Here is a 23464-nt window from a genome sequence, read left to right on the forward strand (position 1 = left end):
AACCCTAACTAATTTTAGCCCTTGGTGAAACTCAAAAATCCACAGAGCCTCTTGTTTGTTCTAAACCTCTAACCTTTTACAAGTTTCCATGCTTTTTAACATCTACATGAAACCGCTAGGAGAGGTCATCCGGATTTTGGGGTATGGTGTCATCTCTACACAGATGGCACCCAACTCCACTACTCACTTCCACTCCAAGGAAGCCCCGGGGACACTGGACCAGTGCCTGGCTGCTGTGACGATCTGGATGAAGAGGAACAAGCTGAGGATCAGTCCTGACAAGACAGAGGTCTTCCAGGTCAGTCGCCTGTCTGATCGGGGTATTGGGTGGCAACCTGTGCTGGATGGGATTCCACTCCCCCTGAAGTCACAGGTCCGCAGTGTAGGGGTTCTCCTGGACTCAGCACTGTTGCTTGATGCGCAGGTATCGGCGGTGGCCGGGAGAACCTTTGCACAATTAAAACTCATGCGCCAACTGCGACCATACCTCGTGAAGTCTGACTTGACCATGGTTAACTCTAGACAGGACTATTGCAATGCTCTCTACATGGGGCTACCCTTGAAGACGGCCCGGAAATTACAACTTGCCCAACGGTCGGCAGCCAGATTAATAACTGGGGCAACTTACAGGGAGAGATCAACTCCGTTTAAAGAGCTCCATTGGCTGCAGTTCATCTTCTGGTCTACAGGTTCTTACCTATAAAGCCCTAAATGGTTTGGGACCCGCCTACCTTCGTGACCATATCTCTCTCCATGAACCAGCCCGTACCCTTTGATCTTCGGGCGAGGCCCTCCTTTCGCCCTTGCCAGTCTCTCAGACTCACCTTGTGGGAACAAGGGAGAGAGCCTTCTCTTCTGTGGCCCCCCGACTCTGGAATTCACTGCCCGGAGAGATTAGGAAAGCCCCTACCTTGGAAACTTTTTAAAAGAGTCTTAAGACCTAGCTCTGCTGTCGCGCTTTCGAAGAGTAGCCACATAATTTTATGCTAGTGCTCCTCCAATGTTCTTGTCCCAGTAGCCCCCCCCCCCCCCCCAATACGAAGGTTGGCTTAATTTCCTATCTCTCTGAGTTCGCCCTTACAATTAGTTCTCCCCCTTATCTCACCCAGAATTTTTAAAATTATTTTACATACATGCAGCCCGCCCTTTCTCTGTCTGTCATTATGCTTAGTTCCTATGTTTTGTGTATATTGTTTTATATGCTTTGATGTTTTATATTTTACTGTTACGTTGTTTATTTGATTGCAATTTGTATTGTTATATTGTAATTCTTGTTCGGGCTTGGCCCCATGTAAGCTGCTCCGAGTCCCCTTTGGGGAGATGGTGGCGGGGTATAAATAAATATTATTATTATTATTATTATTATTATTATTATTATTATTGTAGAATCACAACTTTCAATATACTGTGCCATATGACATCAGGCTATTCTGTAACTATAAAATTGAGACCAGAATTTGGAAAAGTTACTTCTAAGAACACTATCTCCCAGAATCCTCCATGCTTGCTTGTCACTACATTGTTGAAGTATCTGGGAATCAAAGTGCATGTAAACGAGACAATAGGAAACATTTGACAGATTCGTTTGATATTTTTAAAAAATCTATTAAGCTGTGTTTTGACATCCTGTCAACACATAAACAAGTAAAGGTATTTTTGCGTTACCTCAGAATTCTGTACTGCAGATAAATATTACTACCACCACCAGATAGAAAAATACAATAGCTGGAGAATGAGAATTTAAAATCCCCCTGAATATAATTAATGTTAGAGAATAAACTGTGGCTAAGAGCTGCCTTGCAAGATCAGTCACAGTTGCCAACGCTTTAGAACTGAATTTGCTAAAGCAAGGTTCCCTCTGTGGACATATTTAATGGAGCTTCACTGTGCTATTGCAGCTTGCTAATCAAATAAAAGCACAGGAATTTGGAATGCATGGCACACAGCTAATCTGTAGTTCAAGGCATGGAATAAAAGCAGATATCAATACGCTCAGCATATTCCTGAGAGTCTTAAAATTGAGAAGATTGCTTAATTGGCACTCCCCACTGCTAGCAGGAATATGCCAATTAAAAGGATTCTACTATACTCATTAAGGGATTAGACAGCATTAATGTCATACTAACCCTCTGCTACATTATCTTTAGTCTGTCTCTCTAAGAATGTCTAAAAACAACAACAGGTGAACACGAGACCAGAGATACTCCAAGATGTATCACGCACACAAAACTTCACAACATAAGAAACAAACACACACACTAAAACCGTACCTGATTAAATATTATTCCAACACTATATCAACACGTTCAATAAATCTACACCATCATCCATATTTAAAATTCATTATAACTAAATAAAATAGTAGTCAGCTGCCACGTCTTTCTACATTTTGTTTCTGCTTGTAGTACAGAATTTCCCGACGATACTAATGAATATGTGTTTGATTTTCCAAAGCTGATTGTGTAAACAGTTCATCTAGAGCAGTGGTTCCCAACCTGTGGTCCCCAGGTGTTTTAGCCTACAACTCCCAGAAATCCCAGGCAGTTTACCAGCTGTTTGGATTTCGGGGAGTTGAAGGCCAAAACATCTGGAGACCCACAGGTTGAGAACCACTGATCTGGAGTCTATCACAGTGGTTCTCAACCTGGGGTCTCCAGATGTTTTTGGCCTACAATTCCCAGAAATCATAACAGCTGGTAAACTGGCTGGGATTTCTGGGAGTTGTAGGCCAAAAACATCTGGGGACCCCAGGTTGAGAAGCACTGGTCTATCAGTATTGTAGATAAAAGAAGATAAAAGAAGTAACTTCTCCCCACACTGCCTGACAACTTAAGAATGAAATCCAGGTGCTAATATTTAAGAAGGGGAGAGGCAGTCCCATGGCCATTTTGTGTGATGCAGCACCAAGCACATCACACAAAGTAATATTCACATTTTTTGTTGAAAATGTTGTAATGGGAACATAAATATCATGAATTAACCCAACTATTATTCTCAACTAGAACAGAGCCATTATATCAACACAGCTGACATTAAAAGATGACTTACAAGTTCCCACTGCCCAATGGTCTGTTCTAATTGGGGTTCAAAACCAGAGTCAGTTCAAGGTACCCCATGAATAAAAGTCAGATATGAAATTCAAAGTGGTAAGTAAACCATAGGATTTTTAAATGGAGAACCTGAAGACTCTGCATGTGCTTAGTTCTCCAGGTAGGTTCAGCTACATAATTTGGGAGTTCTTGACAGAATAGAGCCGTAATATAAAGTGACATGAACATCACAAAAACCAAAAAAGAAGGGACAGAAAGAGGGATTTTTTAGCCGAATCCTCAGCAACCATCTCAAAACCCATTTGAGAATGATTGGTTCACAGAAAGTCCTCCCAATCTCTAGCTTCGTACCTTTGAATCAAGAGTGGAGAAGGTTAGAGCTAAAGATAGTGGCAAGAATAGAAGAACTAAAGGGACCATAGCCAAGCAGGCCTGGAGTGTTTGCCTTTTTATAACAGCTTTTGTAAATTCATTCCAGGAGAACAAAAATACAAATACCCTGGATTAGAAAACAACGGGTCCTCTAGATTTTTGCAAGACAACCCTCCACCAACACAAAGAAGAATTTTATGTGTATCTTACAAAAGATCATGCAGACATTTTGGAGACAAACACAATTTAAATTTATGAGATGATTACCGGGTTTTGTTTTTTGTTTTAAAGTTAGTGATTAGTATCTGTTGAAGAATCTGTTCACAACATTGATACTGACAAGCAGAGCAGAATTTGTGACAGTAGGAGTGGTTACCCATTATAAAGTGTTTGACTGTATGATGAAAAAATATTTCAAACACCTCCAGATGAAAGACTTCGTTTGGTCCATGATACAATTGTAAACACAACTAATGAATTTTCTCTTCCTCATTCTGAGCAGGATCAAGCTAGACCAGGGACTGCAAATGGGATCTGGGATCAAGCTTCTCTTTCAGTGATTTCTTCCTAGGAGCAGGAATAGGCTTATCATCACAGATAACCTTAGTAGCTGGGAGAACAGGGTTTTCATCATCAGTGAAGGTACCTTTCTGATAAGGAGCTGGTTTGGGAGATGTTGCAAATGGTTGCTTATAATGAAGCACAGCAGATGAGCTGGAATCGGAAGAACAGGCCCTGCGCATGACAGGAGAAGGATTCCCAATGTTTTCCTTACTCCTTCGATCTGACATCGGAGCTTTCAAGGCATCTGGTGGCTTGTCGGAGGGCGGAGGGGGTGCTCTTCTCTTTTTGCCTTTCCCCTCATTCACGTTTACAGCCCCCACATTTGTTTTTGGAGGCGTGCTTTTCTGCACTAACATGTGATGAGAACCATCAAACATGGCAGCCCAGGAAGGAGGTGCATCCGTTTCTTCTTGGCTAACCACCAACGCTCTATTGGTTTCCTCTCTGTTTCTCTGCACGGTGTCAATTAACGCCTCGTGCTTTATGGGAGAATCAATGCCTATTGTATTTCAAAAGACAACACAAAATCCTGATTAGATGATTACTTAGCTACAATGATAACCACAGCCCTTAAACTTTATCACCTAAGCAATGGTTCAAGCAATCAATGCACACATTTCCTTTATGAACCTCAACACCTGAGACTTAGACGTGGCAGTAGAAATTTTTCGACTATTGCACAAAAATTACACCATAGCAAACTGAGCAGGGACATGTACATCATAAGACTATGGATGCAGGTAATTATCTTTTTTACTGCCCAGTGTACAGCTGGCTTTTAAAAAGTGGGATAGTTTACCTTGTAAACCCAACAGCAGGAGGTTAATCTATTTTACCTGTTCATTAAATTTTAATGTGTTCTGCATTCTCACCGGGGAGAAGGATGAATTCTATTGAATGCCAATACCGGTCAAGGAGGTTTTTTTTCAGTTTGATGAACATCCATGACTAATCAGTTTCTTTAAAAATGCAATTTGGTATTTAAGCAAAGCTTTCACTGACTATATTTGGCTGTTGATACACATTTAGACCACTTCAAACACAACTCAAACAGTATTTATTTAGTACATTTCTATACCGCCCCTCTCAGCCTTCCGGCGAGTCGAGGCGGGTTACAAGGCAAGAATTCAATGCCACCAAGGACACAATTACAATATACAATATAAAACAGTACCATACTCCTGGACTCCTTAGCATCATCAACAGAGTACTTCTTTAAAGTTTAAAATCCATTAATCCTTTAGTCTGATATGCTTGTATGGCACATTTAGCTCCAGCAGACAAGAGTCCTTTGTCTCACCCTGGTCATTCCACAGATATATAAACCCTTTTTCCTAGTTCCAACAGACCTCACTACCTCTGAGGATGCTTGCCATAGATGCAGGCGAAACGTCAGGAGAGAATGTCTCTAGACCATGGCCATATAGCCTGAAAAAACCTACAACAACCCAGTGATTCCGGCCATGAAAGCCTTCGACATGAAAGCCTTCGATGTAAGCCGCTCTGAGTCCCCTTAAGAAGGGCGGCATATACTGTATATATGTTGTCTCGCGGGAGAAGAGGCACTTCGTGCGAGGCCTGGACAGGAAGGAGAGCAGCCTGAGAAGCACCTGGTTTGGGGAGTCGTCTTAAACGGAGAGTATATCCCCAACTCTCAAGTTGGTTGCTAAAATTGGGGGGTCGTCTTATAGCCCCAGTAGTTTTATACCCCGGACTATACAGTAAATGCCATAAATTACAATATTTATAGTATTATAATGTGATACAATATAATACTAATAATAATATATTATAATTATATATTTTATATTACATGTAATACTACTAATAATACTACAATATAATCATGTAGTACAATATAGTAATATATAATACTGATACAATATTGTACTATGCTAATAATTGAATATATTTTACGTATATATGTCTTGTAAGCCGCTCTGAGTCCCCTTCGGGGTGAGAAGGGTGGCATATAAATGTCGCAAATAAATAAATAATAAATAATACTCGTTTGGTTAAAACCATATTCCTCTCTGATAAACCAGTTGTCCTTAGACAGGCAGGGGTTTTCTTTATTTCAAAATAAGGTGGGGAATTTATAAAAGAAATGATGGCAGAAAAGGGAAGCTTGCCCACTGAAAAATTCTGCCATGGGAGTATTGCTACATATGCATTTGAGCTCTTTCCCTATCATGAAAATAATTAACATCTTACCTACATAAGATATTTTAATATTTTCATTATATCAACTCCACTACTTCTCTTCAGATTTTTGCTCAAAAACCCAGACGCTCCTGAATTTTCAGCAGTTGCTGGTTATATTTCATAGCCACTCTGATCAAAAGGTATTTTTAATCTGTATTTAAAATTCTTTCCCTGTAAATACCCAAGAAGAGAAATGTGTTCCCTATAATACCCAGGAAGTGAAAGCACCTATTTCACGAAAATAATGTGTTATACATACTCAAAGACAATATTGCTTCCTCTGAAATTGCATCCATTGTTGCTTCCCAATACTCATATCTCAAACTTACTCATGTCCTGGTAAACCAAAGTGGCCTCTTTTGCCAAAAATAACGGTGGTTTCCGTGGTGACATTATCTCAATTCTCATGAGCTCTTCACAACACTGTTTCCACTGACCTGAAAGGAAAGTGGAACCCAAAATACGATTACTTTTTTAAAAAGAAAGAAAATTAAATTGATATCCAGTTAAAATAATTACTGCCGCCAAACAGCAAGTTGTTTCAAAAATACTGTACAGTGTTACTTTGATTTAAGAGTTTAATGCGTTCCATGACCGAGCTCTTAACTGAAAATGCTCTTATCACAAAGCGAATTTTCCCACTGAAATGTTATTAATCCTTTCCAGCATCCTGATCCATCCACCCCATTTTTGTTATGTGTTTTTAAATAAGAAAATGTACTCTATAAATAACAAATAATGCACATTCACATGGAATAATAACAAAGAAAGATCAACTTTAAAATGGTAGGAGCACAAAATTGTGGCAAGGACGCACAAAGTGAAGAGGCAGAAGCATCCTTTTCCTCATATTGTACTCATTCCAGCCTCCCTCTCTTTCTTGCTTTCTCTCCCTCTCTCTCTTCAAGAAGCCAAGCATACCAGTAATAAAAACCACACAAAATCAACTAACCCAAAGTTCCACAAAGTGGACAGCAATCTCCCATAGCAGACGCACAGGGGCTGCTCCTCTGAAGCCCTAAAGCCCTGTTATTTTGCACTAGCACTCCCTCTGGCACTCCCTCTTAACCTTTTTCATATCAGGAGTGGCTTGAGGAACAGCAAGTCGCTTCTGGCGTGAGAGAATTGGCTGTCTGCAAGGACGTTGCCCAGGGGACGTCTGGATGTTTTACCATCTCATGTACCCACACGATAAGCTGGAGCTGACAGATGGGAGCTCACTCTGCTCCCCAGATTCGAACCACCAACTTTTTGGTTAGGAGTCCTGCTGGCACAAGAGTTTAACTCGCTGCGCCACTGGGGGCTCCTCACCTCTTAACTCAAAGTGCTGCTCTTATGTCAAAGTGAAACCTAGACCAAGCGACATGTCTTAACTCAAAATGTTGGGATGTTCTTAAATGGAGGTTCTACTGTATATCAATGTTATGACTTCTGTAGATGGCTTAGTTGATCAAATACTGGATGCTCAATAGTGCCATAATGTCATTAGCAAGCATTATGCATTTATAACATCCGCAGGGGAAAACCAGCTCAGATTTCAAATACAGGATTTAGACCAGGGGTCCACAAACTTTTTAAATACAGGGCCAGGTCACAGTCCCTCAAGCTGTTGGAGGGCTGGATTATAATTTGAAAAACACAAACCATGAATGAATTCCTATGCACACTGCACATATCTTATTTGTAGTGCAAAAACACTTAACAATACAATAATTAAAATGAAGAACAATTTTAACAAATATAAACTTATTAGTATTTCAGTGGGAAGTGTGGGCCTGCTTTTGGCTGATGAGATAGGATTGTTGTTGTTGTTGTTGTTGTGTGCTTTCAAGTCGTTTCAGACTTAGGTTGACCCTGAGCGAGGGCCGGGTAAATGACCTTGGAGGGCCGTATCCAGCCCCCGGGCCTTAGTTTGAGGACCCCTGATTTAGACCAACAATTCTCATAGCATGACCAACCTGCATCTTCATGAGTTATATATACTTTAGAACTATTATTCTGAGATATTTCACCTTGACATAAACATCCATTAACTTAATAACAAATGACTGCAGTAGACTAAGGGCACTGCAATCTCACCGGAGTGACTGTGCTCAGCTGGTTGTGAGATTTGTTTGCAAAATAAATTTAAAAACCTGACATATACTCACTACCACTACTACAAAGTGCATAAAATTCCAACAGACTTTTTTCCTGAAATTCCACAGTATCAAGAATATAAAACAGAGAAGGATTAGATTATGGCATTTTAAAGATTTCCTGCTCTTCCTCTGCAGAACTTATCTGTGTGCTGGAGCTTTCTTCCCTCCTCCTCTCAAACGACAGGACTATTATGCAATGCCAGTTCAAAATGTTCAGTGCATTTTTTTTTGAACTTATATAGGCGCTCTGGTACAAAAGAGACAAAGCTACTTACTGAAATCATAGAAGTGCTGCCAGAACGCTTCCATCCACTTATAAAGGTCTTCCCGGCTTTCAACTGCAAAAATCTGAGTCACAGCCTCACCAGCCTCAGGGTTGATAACAGAAAAGTTATTGTTTCTTTTCTGAGTGTCTTTATCTACAGCACGAATTCTCGTTTCCTAGATGTTATATAAAACACAGAATGAATGAAATAATAAAGCTGACCTCCAACACATAGAAGCACAAGTTTCATCAACTAGAAAAATGATCGTAGTCAACTGGGCTATTATTCAGTCAAAAGATTTCTATTTCGAAGATAACCTTCTCTGCGATTAGGTCTGTTTTACAGAAGTGGAACTAAAATAAACTAACTCTCCTTTGCAGTAGGAACATACTGAACATGCTCCTTGTAACACAAAAATAGTACTCTTCTCAAAAGGACTTCTGTTTCCACTTCAGAAAATTGAGCTATGTTCAATTTCCCATTGTCCAGCGTTTCTCAACCTGGGGATTGGAACGCTTGAGGGGGTTGCAAGGGGGGCATCAGAGGGGTCACCAAAGATCATCAGTATTTTCTCTTGGTCATGGGGGTTCTGTGTGGGAAGTTTGGCCCAATTCTATCATTGGTGGGGTTCAGAATGCTCTTTGGTGGTAGGTGAACTATAAATCCCCAAACTACAACTCCCAAATGTCAAGGTCTATTTTCCCCAAACTCCAACAGTGTTCACATTTGGACATATTGAGAATTCATGTCAAGTTTGATCGAGATCCATGACTGTTTGAGTCCACAGTGCTCTCTGGATGTAGGTGAACTACAACTCCAAAACTCAAGGTCAATGCCCACCAAACTCTTCCAATATTTTCTGTTGGTCATGGGAATTCTGTGTGCCAAGTTTGTTTCAATTCCATCATTGGTGGAGTTCAGAATATTCTCTGATTTATTTATTTAAGGGGACTCAGGGCGGATCACAATGCACCTATACATGGCAAACTTTCTGTGCCATAGACTAGGGATCCTCAAACTTTTTAAACAGAGGGCCTCTGTGACCTGGCCCTCTGTTTGTTAAGTGTTTTTGCACTACAAATAAGATATGTGCAGTGTGCATAGGAATTCATTCATGGTTTGTGTTTTTCAAATTATAATCCAGCCCTCCAACAGCTTGAGGGACTGTGACCTGGCCCTGTATTTAAAAAGTTTGTGGACCCCTGGTCTAAATCCTGTATTTGAAATCTGAGCTGGTTTTCCCCTGCGGATGTTATAAATGCATAATGCTTGCTAATGACATTATGGCACTATTGAGCATCCAGTATTTGATCAACTAAGCCATCTACAGAAGTCATAACATTGATATACAGTAGAACCTCCATTTAAGAACATCCCAACATTTTGAGTTAAGACATGTCGCTTGGTCTAGGTTTCACTTTGACATAAGAGCAGCACTGTGACCTGGCCCTCAAACTGTTGGAGGGCCGGATTATAATGTGAAAACAAACATGAATGAATTCCTATGCACACTGCACATATCTTATTTGTAGTGCAAAAAACACTTTAAAACAATACAATAATTAAAATGAAGAACAATTTTAACAAATATAAACTCATTAGTATTTCAGTGGGAAGTGTGGACCTGTTTTTGGCTGATGAGATAGGATTGTTGTTGTTGTTGTTATTGTGTGCTTTCAAGTTGGTTCAGACGTAAGTTGACCCTGAGGGCCAGGTAATTTACCTTGGAGGGCCATATCCAGCCCCCGGGCCTTAGTTTGAGGACCCATGCCATAGACACACAAGATATATAGACAGAGGCTATTTAACTTTCCAGCTTCATGAGGGTATGTTTTTTGAATTCTGGCCACCGGGGGAGCTGTCACTTCATCATCTACTTGTGATGATGGGAAGTTTAGTTTCACAACCCTGCACTTCTTTATGAGCTCCCTCCAAATAATTTGCTCCTGTTCTTATCTCATTTGAGTTTTTAACATTTTATCCTGTACATGTGGCCCGCCCATTGTCTCTGCGATTGTGTTTATTGTAATGTTATTTTGTTACTGTATTCATATGGGTTTTTTTCCTTATGTAATGTTGATGCTGTTGCTTGTTGCTTATGTTTTGGTTTTATTTTTGCTGTAATATGTTGTCTGGGCTTGGCCCCATGGAAGCCACTCCGAGTACCCATTGGGGAGATGGTGGCGGGGTATAAATGAAGATTATTATTATTATTATTGTGACACTGATGGAGTACTTCCTCATTCTTTTGCATGCTGGTGATTGAAGGTTAACTATAAATCCCAGCAACTCCCAAATGACAAAACCAATCCCTCCTCCCCGAACCCCAACATTATTCAAATTTGGGTGTATCAGGTATTTGTGTCAAATTTGGTCCAGTGACTGAAAATACATCCTGCATTATAGTTATGAAGTAGCAACGAAACAACATGAAAGACTGTATTAAGGGATCGCAGCATTAGGAAGGTTGAGAAACTCTTTCATACTCAAAACATTAGACAAATACTGCATTTAAAGACATTGGACTACAAAACCAATTTAAAAATAAAATTTAAAAACAAAACCTAATTACTCAACAGCATGTTCCTAACTTCTTGTACCCAACTACTTTATTGCACACATTTTAACCACACTGATATCAGTTTCATCTTCTCCAGAAGAGCAACTTCCAAATTATGAAAGAAAGGTAGTAGCAGTGGATGGGGCCAGGATCCACCTTTGGGGGAAGAAGGAGATACTGCACTTTTATCCTGGCTGAGCTCCATTTGTTACGTTTGTGTCAACTTTCTGCAACCCCTGCCACACAATCAGATAGAAAAAGAGAAAGTACAACAATGTGCTGCAATTATAAGGTTCAATGATCCCATCTCCTATGAAAAACAGCTCATAAGAAGCTCATAAGAAGGCAGATGGAGGCCTACAGTAGACCAAACATTTCATGATAGTGTCTCACTTTTCAAACGTGTGATTTTACAATACAGTAATTCCGTTTTACTAGCAAACTAGAGTTAAACCAACCCTTTATAAGAGATACAGACACATATCTATATAAATAAAAATGTAATGTTCGTTTGTGGGATTAACATAACTCAAAAACCACTGGGCGAATTGACACCAAATTTGGACACAATACACCTATCAGGTCAACAAGTGACCATCACTCATAAAAACATTGAAAAACACAACAGATGGGACTTAATAGGCCAGAAAAGCAAAAAGACGCTACAGCGCATGCGCAAAACCAACTCCCCCTGGCAAACAAAAACACACTCTCTTCCAGGCTACAGCTCCCAGCATCCCCTAGACTAGGCCATTTAGGAGGGGAGGATGATCCAAATGCGTCGCTTTCAAGCTGCAAGCTTTCTTCTCCTTGGATTTCTTTGAGAGCATCCCAGTGCATGCATATTTCCAATTTCCTATTCCTGGACTGCAACTCCCAGCAGTCCACCAGATAGATGGATTAGATAGAGATAGGTAGGTAGGTAGGTAGGTATATAGATAGATTGATCAGGAGGACTGCTGGAAGTTGCAGTGCAAGAATAGGGTTGTTATAGGTTTTTTCAGGCTGCATTGGTTACCAATTGAGCACCGGATCACTTTCAAAGTGATGGTACTCACCGTTAAGGCCTTGCATGGTCTGGGGCCTATGTATCTGAGGGACCGCCTCACCCCCTACCAACCCCAGAGATCCCTCCGTTCTGAGGACCAAGATCTATTGGAAGTCCGCAGTGTCAAGACCTTGCATCTAACAGCAACCAGACGCAGAGCCTTCACAGCAGTGGCACCATCACTCTGGAATACTCTGCCACCTGAAGTCCGTGCCTTGCGGGACTTACCAGCTTTCCGCAGGGCATGTAAGACATACCTGTTTCGACAGGCTTTTAATGTTTGATATTGCTGTTTTTAAATTGTTTTAAATTGCTTTTAAATTTTGTTAGATTTTAGCCATTCTTGTAAGCCGCTCAGAGCCCCCGGAGAGTGGCGGCATATAAGTTTAAATAATAAATAAATAAATAAATAAAATAATTGCATGAAAATAAACACCACAGTACAATCACGATACCGAGGCCATCGAGAGTCTCAAAAGGAACAACATTCCCGAGCCCGAGGAGGGGAGCATGTAAATGAAAAAAATCACTGTACTATTTATTTATTTACTGCAGTACTATTTATTTATTTATTTATTTACTATATTTATATACTGTCCCTCAGCCCGCAGGCGACTTGGGGCAGTTTACAGTTGGTGCCAAGGCCATAAAATACAATTTGAATACAATAAAAACAATTGGATAATAATACCATAACAAAATGAATAAAAACATGAACATTAGGGTCTCCTATTAAAAACATTGTCTAATCACAATTGAGTGAAGCACTTCAGGATGACGTGACACCCCCCTCATGTCTCTGAGCTTTGTGATAGTCCTTGTTGCACCTAGGCTCAGAGGCAAGCCACGTCACCTTGAAGCACCCCACTTGACTGCACTGCAGACTTCCCATCTCTCAGAGTGGTTCCCTGGAGTTTATGGTGGGTTGTCTGGGGGGTCAATTCCCTAAATCATTTGTTACTATGTTTATATTTATGTAGCTAGAAATGAAATGCAGGATCTGAGCCAACATCAAAACAGAAATAAGAGCAGAACTCCATTTATTCAATGACTCCTGTTTATCCTTCCTGCCTTGTCCCAACTGAAAAGTTGCTGCAGTGGGTTCTCTCCAGAAAGGGGGCATACAATATTTGCCAGAGGTTAGAAATCAATACAAGCACTTTTCACTCGAGCAAGCGATCCTCTGGATCTTGCCCTTCAATCAGAGCAATGCTTCTTAACCTTTCACTCATCACTGTTGCATTATCATCAAATGCATCCTAAATCACAAGCTTAAAAAAGGAAACGTGAGAACAGCACATCAGATGTGACACTGGTGTACGTTGAGCAAATGTATGCAATGTGAACCTTGAATTGATTTCTATTTGCCAACTCCTTCATCTGAGATTTGTTTGAGCCTAAATGATACTGTTTTAAGAACCTATTTCTTCCTTGTCTGTGCTACTATTACAGCACTCCCTCTGTTGTTTTTTTCCTGGAAGTGCATCACATATCTGTCATCTTATTGTAAAAAGATAGGTGAGGAAAGGCCAGCTGTGGATTACAAAGAGCCCAAAGACAGCCATGACCAGCTACTTGAGGTCCTTCTAGCCTGTTTAAGCAAAGAGAGCCACACCTATAGAGTGAGGGCCCTTCCACACAGCCCTATATCCCAGAATATCAAGGCAGAAAATGCTACAATATCTGCTTTGAACTGGGATATATGACAGTGTGGACTAAGATGATCCAGTTCAAAGTAGATATTGTGGGATTTTCTGGCTTGATATTCTGGGATATAGGGCTGTGTGGAAGGGCCCAGAGTAAATCCTACTCTGAGTACTGAAGACAAATAGAAGTTACTTGTGCAGCTACTTCAAGGGACAGGGAAAGTTGTCCATCTGTGGGTGACAGGAACCACACATTTGCTATCATCTACCAAGGAGAAATCTTACTTCTATCATGCTTACTCTCTCTTAACTGTGACTCTAGTTAGGTAAGGAAATGGGGAGTTAAATGTACAAAGGAGGTATAGATATGACTTTTGGCTAGTAGTGGAGGGAAACATAGGAAAACCAGATCAAAACAGCCAACGTTGGGTACTACTTGTTCTACTTCAGCCAGGATAATGGAGTGGGCTCAAACCTGGTTTGGTAAAGTAATGCCAGCACTCTCCAGACCTACGCAACCACAGTGAACATCTTAGGCTAGATCAGTTATGTATTGGGATGGAAAAGATGGAAGAACTAAGTGTTGTTGTCCAGCTGCAATAAGTAGAGGGAAGAAGAGGGTTGGAGGTGAATCAGGCCAACACCAAGGGAAAGACATCTTCATCTCAATTTACCATACCGCCAACACATTTTTCACTGTGTTTTCAGAAGCCCATCATTTTTCTTTTTAAATTCTGTTTTGTAATGCCTTCCAAGTCGGTGGCTGGAAACATCTATGTGGTTGTGTCTAGATGAATATAATGTCATGGCACGTGTGAGAAGAAACTGATTGACTGAAGATGTGGGGCCCTGGCTGTCACCCAAATGAGTTAAGAGTTTAATTTGATCTGTGATGGAGTTCTTAAATTAAAATACTCTTATCTCAAAGCAATTTTCCCACTGAAATGTCATTAATCCGTTCCAGCCCTCAACCCCCCCCCCCATCTTCTTGTTACATGTTTTAAATAAGGAAATATACTTTATAAATAGCAAATAATGGATAAATTTATATTCACATAGAACAATCAAAAAGAAAGATCAACTTTAAAATGGTAGAAGCACAAGGTTGTGGCAAGGAAGCACATTTGAGGCAAAAAAAAATGTGTGTTGGCTAGTGTAACAGCAAGGCAAAACCTGCACATTCACATGAAACAAGAAAGAAAGAACAACTTTAAAATAGTAGAAGCACAAAGTTGTAGCAAGGAAGCACAAAGTGAAGAGGGAGAAGCACCATTTTCTTCATACTGTACTCATTCACCCCCTCCCTCTCTTGCTCTCCCCCCCTCACTCTTCACAAAGCCAAACATACCAGGAATAAAAACCACACAAAATCAACTAACCCAAAGTTCACAAAGTGGAGAAGAGCAAAGCAGACAGCAACCTCCCAAAGTGGACTACAGCACAAGGCTCAGAGGCTGCTCCCTTGAAGCCCTAAAGCCCCGTACTCTCCTACTCCCTCTGGCACTAGCTCCTAACTCAGAATGCTGCTCATATGTCAAAACAGAACAGGGTCAAGCAACAGTTCTTAACTCAAAATGCTCTTAAGAAAAACTTCAGCTATATGGCCATTCAGCTATATGGGGGGTGAATCGTGGGTTCCAAGGCACCAGGGAAGATCTGCTGCATGTGACATAAAACCACACTGATAAGTCAGAACTGTGTTTCTCTGTTGAGGTATGTGAAGAACCCTTACCTTTAGCAGCCAGAATGTGGGCCTAGCGAAGCCTGTCGGCCTGAACAGTTAGAATGTGGGCCTAGTGAAGCCCTGGAGGCCATCTTAGTATAGGGAAGCAGGGAGATGCCATCTTAGGTCAGGTTTTCTTAGAGGGGACGTGTTTAGTCCAGTAAGCAAAGAGTAGATGGCCAGGATTGGTTAGGAATAGGGGGTGGAGCCTAACATTCAAATAAAGGAAAAAGGGTACTTTTTGAATTTGAAGCTTGAGTTTTGGCAGTTGGGATTTGTCAGTTGGGAGTTAGGTAGTCAGTTGGTGTTCACAGTTGGATGGTACTAGATAGGAGAATTGGGTTAATCTTTTGTAGTATTCAAGGGCTAAAGGAATTAGCCAGGAATACTAACAGTGGGAACAGGACCTTGCTTATGGTCTGTTTCTTTTATTTCTGAGGAAGGCTAGGCCAAGGTTGTTTGGCTAGATTACAGAAAGTGGGAATTTGGTTTGGAATTATCATCAGAGATTGGTTTCCTGAGATTATCTCCTGTTTTATTAACTCTAGATTTGAACCCAGTACTCATCTAAGAATTGTACATCAAACATAACCAAACGGTTTTGTGCCATTCAATTAAAGAAACCATTACGCATTTGTACCAGAAGAGTTTAAGCCTGTTAAATAAACCTTTTATTATAGTTAACACATTACAACAGCCTGTGAGTGAACGTCATTGGTATTTAAACCCTCTGAGGACAATAAACACCATAGTAACACAGAAGGGCGTTACTAAGTATCCTCTCCACACATATAACTCAGCCTGAATACTAAGTAATAAGGTGGCAGCGTACCCCAATTGAAGAAAACAGTTATGAAACCTCTCAGTTCAGATGTCATTCAAATATAGCTATACACAGTTATATCTTTCCCTGTCTGATAAATTCAATTTTTAAAAAAAATCTTTTCTATTTCTCTACTACCCGACTTTCCTCTATTGATAAACTTTATAACTGGTGGCATAGCGGTGTGATCCTTCCTGGGATAATCCTTATAAGGTACTATGTATGGCAGCCTCCAATATGTCCATAGGCCCCTAGTTTGGGGCAGTAACCCCTTCTACTCTCTACACAGTGCTGCTTCTGGCCTTTTCGAATGTTTGGGTTGGGAAATGATCACGGCAGCTGAGGTGGCATTAACATTTTCTCCTTTATCCATGGGTCATATCAAAATCCATAATTATGACCCCAAAACCTGCCCTCAATTTATACATGTCAATTTATACATGAGTATATATGGTAATCCTACTTCACTTCAAATACATATTTCACATATTCCTTTTTCTACTGCATGTCAACTCATACCAGTAAAGAGTTAAATAGGTAACTGTAAAAACTTAGTTACATATATTATCATGGGTTGGGGGGGGGGGGTCCCAGAAATGACAGTTTTTTTAAAACCTTTAACATATTCTTGAGAGGTTACATTTTTAGAAAGGCATTACTGGAGGAGGTGAAATACAAACACAGCTGTTTGTAGCATATCTGATGAATTTGCTCATTTAAATTTTTCTTTCTAAAAATAGGAGATTAAGTAATTCACGCATAAATGCTGTGTCCTATTAATGCAGGTAACCATAGATACCAGTATAAAATTAAATCAAATAGATTTCCATTTGACAGGTTAGAACTTCAAGCAAGTCAGTGACATAAGTTCATTTAGTGTATGCTGTGTATTCTAATGCCACATATTCATTTATAAAACAAAAGCAATTCTCAAGTAAGAGACATTTTATCCTTCATTTGATTATTTAAGTGATAGACAATGCTAACTTCAGCGCTAATAGGCTGATATGCTTCTGGAGCAGTAATACATTATGCAACAGATGGTATGTATCCAAGAAACGGAATATTAACCATGCTATTTAAAAGCGCACACAACCCCTCTAGTATAACACACAAGTTCAAATGTGTTGCCAAAGCTAGATAATAAAAACAGTTCTATAACTCTCCCAAGTCAAAAGAAGGGACACCTTCTTTTGACTGAATGACACTGATAATGTTGGTCTGGGGTTGTGGGGTGCCAATAAATTGTGTATTTAGGCAGCAATTAGGAACTCAATTACTAGAAAGTAAACCACACAGAACAAGTAGAACTCACTTCTGAATAAATCTACATGGGTTTGCACTGACATGAGCACTCCACAAATGTTAATCTGTATCAAATAGCTTATCTGCCGCTTGATTATTTTTCAATTTTTTTATTATTTATTTATTTATTTCGGGTACTTCTACCCCGCCCTTCTCAACCCCCTAAGGGGGACTCAGGGTGGCTTCCAACCGGCATACGTTTGATGCCTACAATTCAACACAATAAAATACATAGTAACAATAATTATAAATAGTTAAAACATTATATTAATACAATAAAAAGTCAGCCTGGTGGCCATCATTTTGCCAAGTCTGAAATTAATAAATTCATTCTGCTTATCATAGTCCGTTTCCAAAGCTGTAGTCGTCATTGTCCTTGTCAGTCTGCCAGATTACCCAAAGGCCATATCCATGTTTTTAATTTCCTTCTGAAAGAGAGGAGGGATGATGATGATCTAATTTCCTCCAGGGAGTGAATTCCACGAGCGGGGGGCCACCACCGAGAAGGCCCTGTCCCTTGTCCCCGCCAATCTCATCTGTGACAAGGGTGGGGCCGAGAGCAGGGCCCCTCCAGAAGATCTTAAATTCCTAGGCAGAACGTAGAAGGAGATACTGGTGTGCTGGAGGCTCCTTCTTTGGAAGCTTTTAAACAGAGGCTGGATGGCCATCTGTCAGGGGTGATTTGAATGCAATATTCCTGCTTCTTGGCAGGGGGTTGGACTGGATGGCCCATGAGGTCTCTTCCAACTCTTTGATTCTGTGATTCTATACGTTCGGACAGGTACGCTGGGCCGGTGCTGTATCAATGTCGTAACTTGCAATCATCTCAGAGAGGACTTTATGATACAAAAGCTCAAATCTTGCCATCTCCATTCTGGCAAGTTGATCATCTCGAACCTTCCTTATGGTTGTCTGGCAGCTCCATGGCTGTGGCTTCACTAAAATATCTCCCAGCACTATTCCAAGACAGTCTGGATACTGGAAATTGTGTGAATGGGCCAGTGGTGTAAGTCATTTTCGCAATGGGAGGGGAAGGAATACAGGATGTTTCAAAACTATGGTCCCAATTTCAAAGCAGTGTGATGGCAACATGTTACAATTAAACAAAACGTTACCAATGGTTTAAGAGTTGTCAAGTTATGTTAACCGTTTTGAATCAGAAACAAATATAAAAATAACCCCACGAATGGAGAATATTTCATTCAGCCTGATGTTGTGGGATTACCATATTGTGAATGACCAAGGCTAGGGGCTGTTTGTGCACTGGGAAAGGCACCTAGTGGTAATCATTTGAAACTCTGTGCCCCATTATTTCAAGTGGTAAGAGTCTCATTTGTGGGTGGTTTGCAGAGAGAGAGTGATTTCAAATCGGTCCATCTTTTTTAAACACCCTATTATTACCTCTATTACTAACCATGTATCCAAACAATCTATGTCAGTTGTGTGACTATATTTGTATGATACCTTACAATAGTGTTTCTCAACCTTCCTAATGTCGTGACCCTTTAATACAGTTCCTCATGTTGGGGTGACCCCCAACCATAATATTTTCGTTGCTAGTTCATAACTGTGTTTGCTACTGTTATGAGTCGTAATGTAAATATCTGATATGCAGGATGTATTTTCATTCACTAGACCAAATTTGTCACTAATACCCAATACGCCCAAATTTGAATACTGGTGGTTTGGGGGGGGGGGGGTTATTTTGTCATTTGGGAGTTGTAGTTGCTGGGATTTCTAGTTCACCCACAATCAAAAAGCATTCTGAACTCCACCAACAATGGAATTGAACCAAACTTGGCACACAGAATTCTCATGACTGGAAAATACTGGAAGGGTTTGGTGGGCATTGACCTTGAGTTTTGGAGTTGTCGTTCACCTACATCAAGAGAGCACTGTGAATTCAAACAATGATGGATCTGGACCAAACTTGGCACGAATTCTCAATATGCCCAAAGGGGAGCACTGGTGGAGTTTGGAGAACATAGGCCTTGACATTTGGGAGTTGTAGTTGTTCAGATTTATAGTTCACGTATAATCAAAGAACATTCTGAACCACACCAATGATAGAATTGGGCCAAACTTCACATATAGAACCGTCATGACAAACAAAAAAGACTGTGTTTTCCGATGGTCTTTGGTGACCCCTCTGACACCCCCTTGCGACCCCCCCCAGGGGTCCCGACCCCCAGGTTGAGAAACACTGCTGGCAGCCAATGAGTTTGGGATTGTGCTGTTTTTGAGCCCCTTAAGGACCCAGCTCCCCCTTTTTTTTGTTTTTAAACTAAATATATCACACCATGCCATCTAGCTGACTTCTAGGGTTCTTTAAAAAAGGTCCCTTATAAGCCTAAATCTATTCTGGGAGCCCTAAAACCATAATATAATTGGGTTCTTTGGCCCTTAGAAATCACAGGGAGCACTTCCAGCAATTGCGAAACATGGGGGGTGGGTGAAGTGAAGGGGCTGAAGCTTTATAAGATCCCACCGCAAGCAAACATGGTCCCAATCATCACTAGTTGTTTACACACTTGCTTTAATAGAAATAGAGTCAAGTCTTCACATTTGATGCAGTTAGTTGGTACAGGATCCCCATGAAAATGAAAAACCGCAAATAAAGGAATAGCTAATTTTTTACCTGAAGGAACATCGCTCAAGGAATTTCTAACTCTACCAGCACAACTCTATGGCTGACATCAGCTGGAAGCTGACCATAGAACTGCACTTGAGGACCCAGAGATTCCTAGAGAGCTGTTCTCTCTGGAAATCTCTAGATTCTCCAGCATGACCAGAGGAACTTATTCATGGAGTCACATTGGAGGAACTAGGGATTCCTAGGGAGAACATTTCAATCAAATCTGTGAATAATCAAATCCACAAAAGGCAAAACTACAAATGTGGAGGGATAACCATATAGATACAACTTTTAGTCAAAGAGCAAATACTATATTTTGGTGTGGCAAGGACCTAAATAATTTGTGCATGCGATAGCCGCAGCAAAAACATAAGCTGTCAAAAAAAAAAAGGCTAAAGTACTAGTAACTGAGAAGGAAGCATTAGTTTGATTGTCATGATTTCTGCCATCAGGCATGATTTGATTGTGGTTATGCCCTGTTTATTTTAACATGTTATTTGTTATGTGTCATGCATTCTTGTTTTCTGGTATGGCCTCTGGCTGATGCAGTAGTTTAATAATCTCACACTAACAATTGATTGTATTAAGGAGGCAGAATGTTGTTGCGTGTGACAACTACCTTTGGATAAACCTGGGCTAAAGGGAGTTACACCTTACAAGAATTGTTTAAAATGTCCAATCTTCTCAAAACTGACTCCAAACAATGTGCAATTTAGATTTTAAGACTGCAAGATGTATTAAGTGAAGAATGAATTCTAGGCCTTTATGCTGCCCCTCCCTTTCTATTGCCTTGGATGTTTCCTTTCTGATATCTTCAGTACACATTTTCCTATTTCACTTCTAATTCTGAAACTGTTTTATAAGGAGGCAAGAACTGAATCACTAAATGCAGCATAGTAGGGAAGGAGGCAAGGAGAAAAATGCCAGGCTTATGTTCATTCAGAATTTGATAAACTATGGTTAAGCCAGGAATATTTTATCAGAACTAGTCCCATTCTTTGTCTCAGTTGTCTTGACATACTAATGACTCAGCCATATTTTCAAGAACTCCGTTATTATATATCATGGACTGCTTACATGTTTTGCAATATACTGTTGGACATTAATATTTCCCCTTTTTCATAAGCATATGTCTAGATAGACACTTTGCAGAACATTGTCACACACAAATATAAATCAGAGATTAAATGATCAAGGTAGAAACAGGGGATGAGGGATGTTGTGACTATTTTGGAGAATGGCCTTGTGCTGTTATGGTCAAATTATTTCACTATCATTTTTATTCACTTCCTTTCCCACCGTTAGATTTTTATTATTTTAATTTTATTAGATTCTGAATAATTCCAAATTTGAAAATCCATAGAATTTTTTTGAGTGTAGAATCCACTGTGGGCCTCATCACACTGGCTGTCGGAATCACCACACTTCATGGCAAATCTGGTGGTGCCCGGTGGGAGGAACCCATCGTCCCGCATCGCCCTGGTTCCCCACGTTGAGCTCTATGTAACATGGTAAACCTCCCATGTTCACCATCCCCTTTGCAACTGAGCCCCACCGGAAGAAGCTCTACATCATGGGAAGGGAGCTGGCGGGGCTCCATCCCAAAAGGGTGAACTGGTGTGGCTGCCAAATACTACCCCGTCTGATAAAGTTGTATGTTATATGTAACAATGAGAAAATAGATCCCCCTTCGAACCCTTTCACAGGAGACCAAAGCTTGAATCCTTCTAGGCAATGAAACTCACAAGTGATCTCACATTCTCTAGACTTCAGACTATAATAAATCTCTTCTTGCCAAGTATCATATGTTCTGCAGTTGATGGTGGTTGGTGATGGAAGGGTTAATGTGAGTATTAGTTCTAGAGGGTTTGGTAATCTGTAAGTTAGAGTTCATGGGTGAAAGCAATTAGGGGTGGAGATGTGCGGGAGATGAGTTGCAGCTTGCTGTTACTGGATTTAAGGAGCTAACCTTGAGACTGATCTTTGGGAGAAAAGTATCTGTTGTATTTTGGTGGTGGATGCTGCTGGTTTCCTCCCCAGGTCTGTTGGATTTTCAGTATCCTGACCTGTCTCCTGTAATCTTGGAACCTTGAACCTTTGGACTGGCTTTTGACTACGGTATAGACTCTTGATCCCTGGACTTTGTTTATTGAACTCTCGGCATTTGACCACTGGACTGGACCCTTTTGACTACGGAGTTGTTTTTGCTATCTTTATGTTTTATGTTTTGGTCTATTAAAAGAGCCAGCAATTAAGTGCTGTTTTAATTAAACTGTTTGATAAAACTGGGAGTTTGGTTCATCTCTACCTAAATAAGGCAGAGCCTGGCAACGTGACACCAAGAAAACTCTATGACACATATTCCTTGGGTTGCCATAGGTCAGAAAGGATTTGTAGGCATACAATAACAAAAAACTCTTTCACACTATATAATTATAGTGCCATGATTCCAATTCCAATTTTCAAGGCTCAATCCTATGGAATTCTGGGATTTAAAGTTTAGGAAGGGGCATTTAGAATTCTCAGCCAGAGAACTATAGTGTGTCACCAAACTACAAACCCCAGGATTCCAGAGGATGGCAGTTAACACGCAGTCAAAATGCTGTAGTTGTGTAGTCGCCTTGAGTCCTCCTCGGGGTACAGAAACATGGGATATAAATAAGGTAAATAAATAGTGTGAGATTGCTCTCAGAATCTATTTTCGTCACAGAGTGAAATCTTCCATCAAATTCACAAATAGCATTTCAAGCATCCCATTTGAAATAACAAACATCCCACCAAAGCACAAAATTTAACTTCAGATTACAAGCAGATGTAATGTTTTACCTTGTTGACAGAAACTGTCAAAGCTGGCTCCACTTTAGCTTCTATTTCTTCTGGTGTATAGTAGCAAATGAGCTTACCACCTCTTAGTATGCAGTATAACTTCCTCCAGGTAGTCAGTTTCCCTACCACTTGCTGTAAGAAAGATACATACTGATTATTGCTATATAAATAATTATTGAGGATTACTTTTATTTTGCAGTGACCATATTGTGGGAATGGGAAAGATGGGAAGACTGCATACAGTAGGCACTTGGTATCTGCTGGGACTTAGTTTGAGGACCTCACTGTGGATATCAAAAT

At 40.4% G+C, this 23464-nt stretch overlaps 1 protein-coding gene across 2 annotated transcripts in view; it reads right to left on the bottom strand.

Annotated features, from left to right (window-relative positions):
* Positions 1-1024: 1024 nt before the first annotated feature.
* The window catches only part of RTKN2 (rhotekin 2), an 80249-nt gene continuing 57809 nt past the window's right edge, over positions 1025-23464 (bottom strand). For both annotated transcript variants that reach the window (XM_067465665.1, XM_067465664.1), the window contains exons 9-12: positions 23165-23296; positions 8608-8773; positions 6521-6628; positions 1025-4485 (exon numbers count right to left, since the gene is read on the bottom strand). In XM_067465665.1, the coding sequence (XP_067321766.1) occupies positions 3932-4485; positions 6521-6628; positions 8608-8773; positions 23165-23296 (960 nt within the window). In that variant the 3' untranslated portion in view covers positions 1025-3931. The remainder of the gene's footprint in view (positions 4486-6520; positions 6629-8607; positions 8774-23164; positions 23297-23464) is intronic.

Source organism: Anolis sagrei, chromosome 3 (assembly GCF_037176765.1).
Source record: "Anolis sagrei isolate rAnoSag1 chromosome 3, rAnoSag1.mat, whole genome shotgun sequence".
In the NCBI taxonomy this organism is placed as follows: domain Eukaryota; kingdom Metazoa; phylum Chordata; class Lepidosauria; order Squamata; family Dactyloidae; genus Anolis; species Anolis sagrei.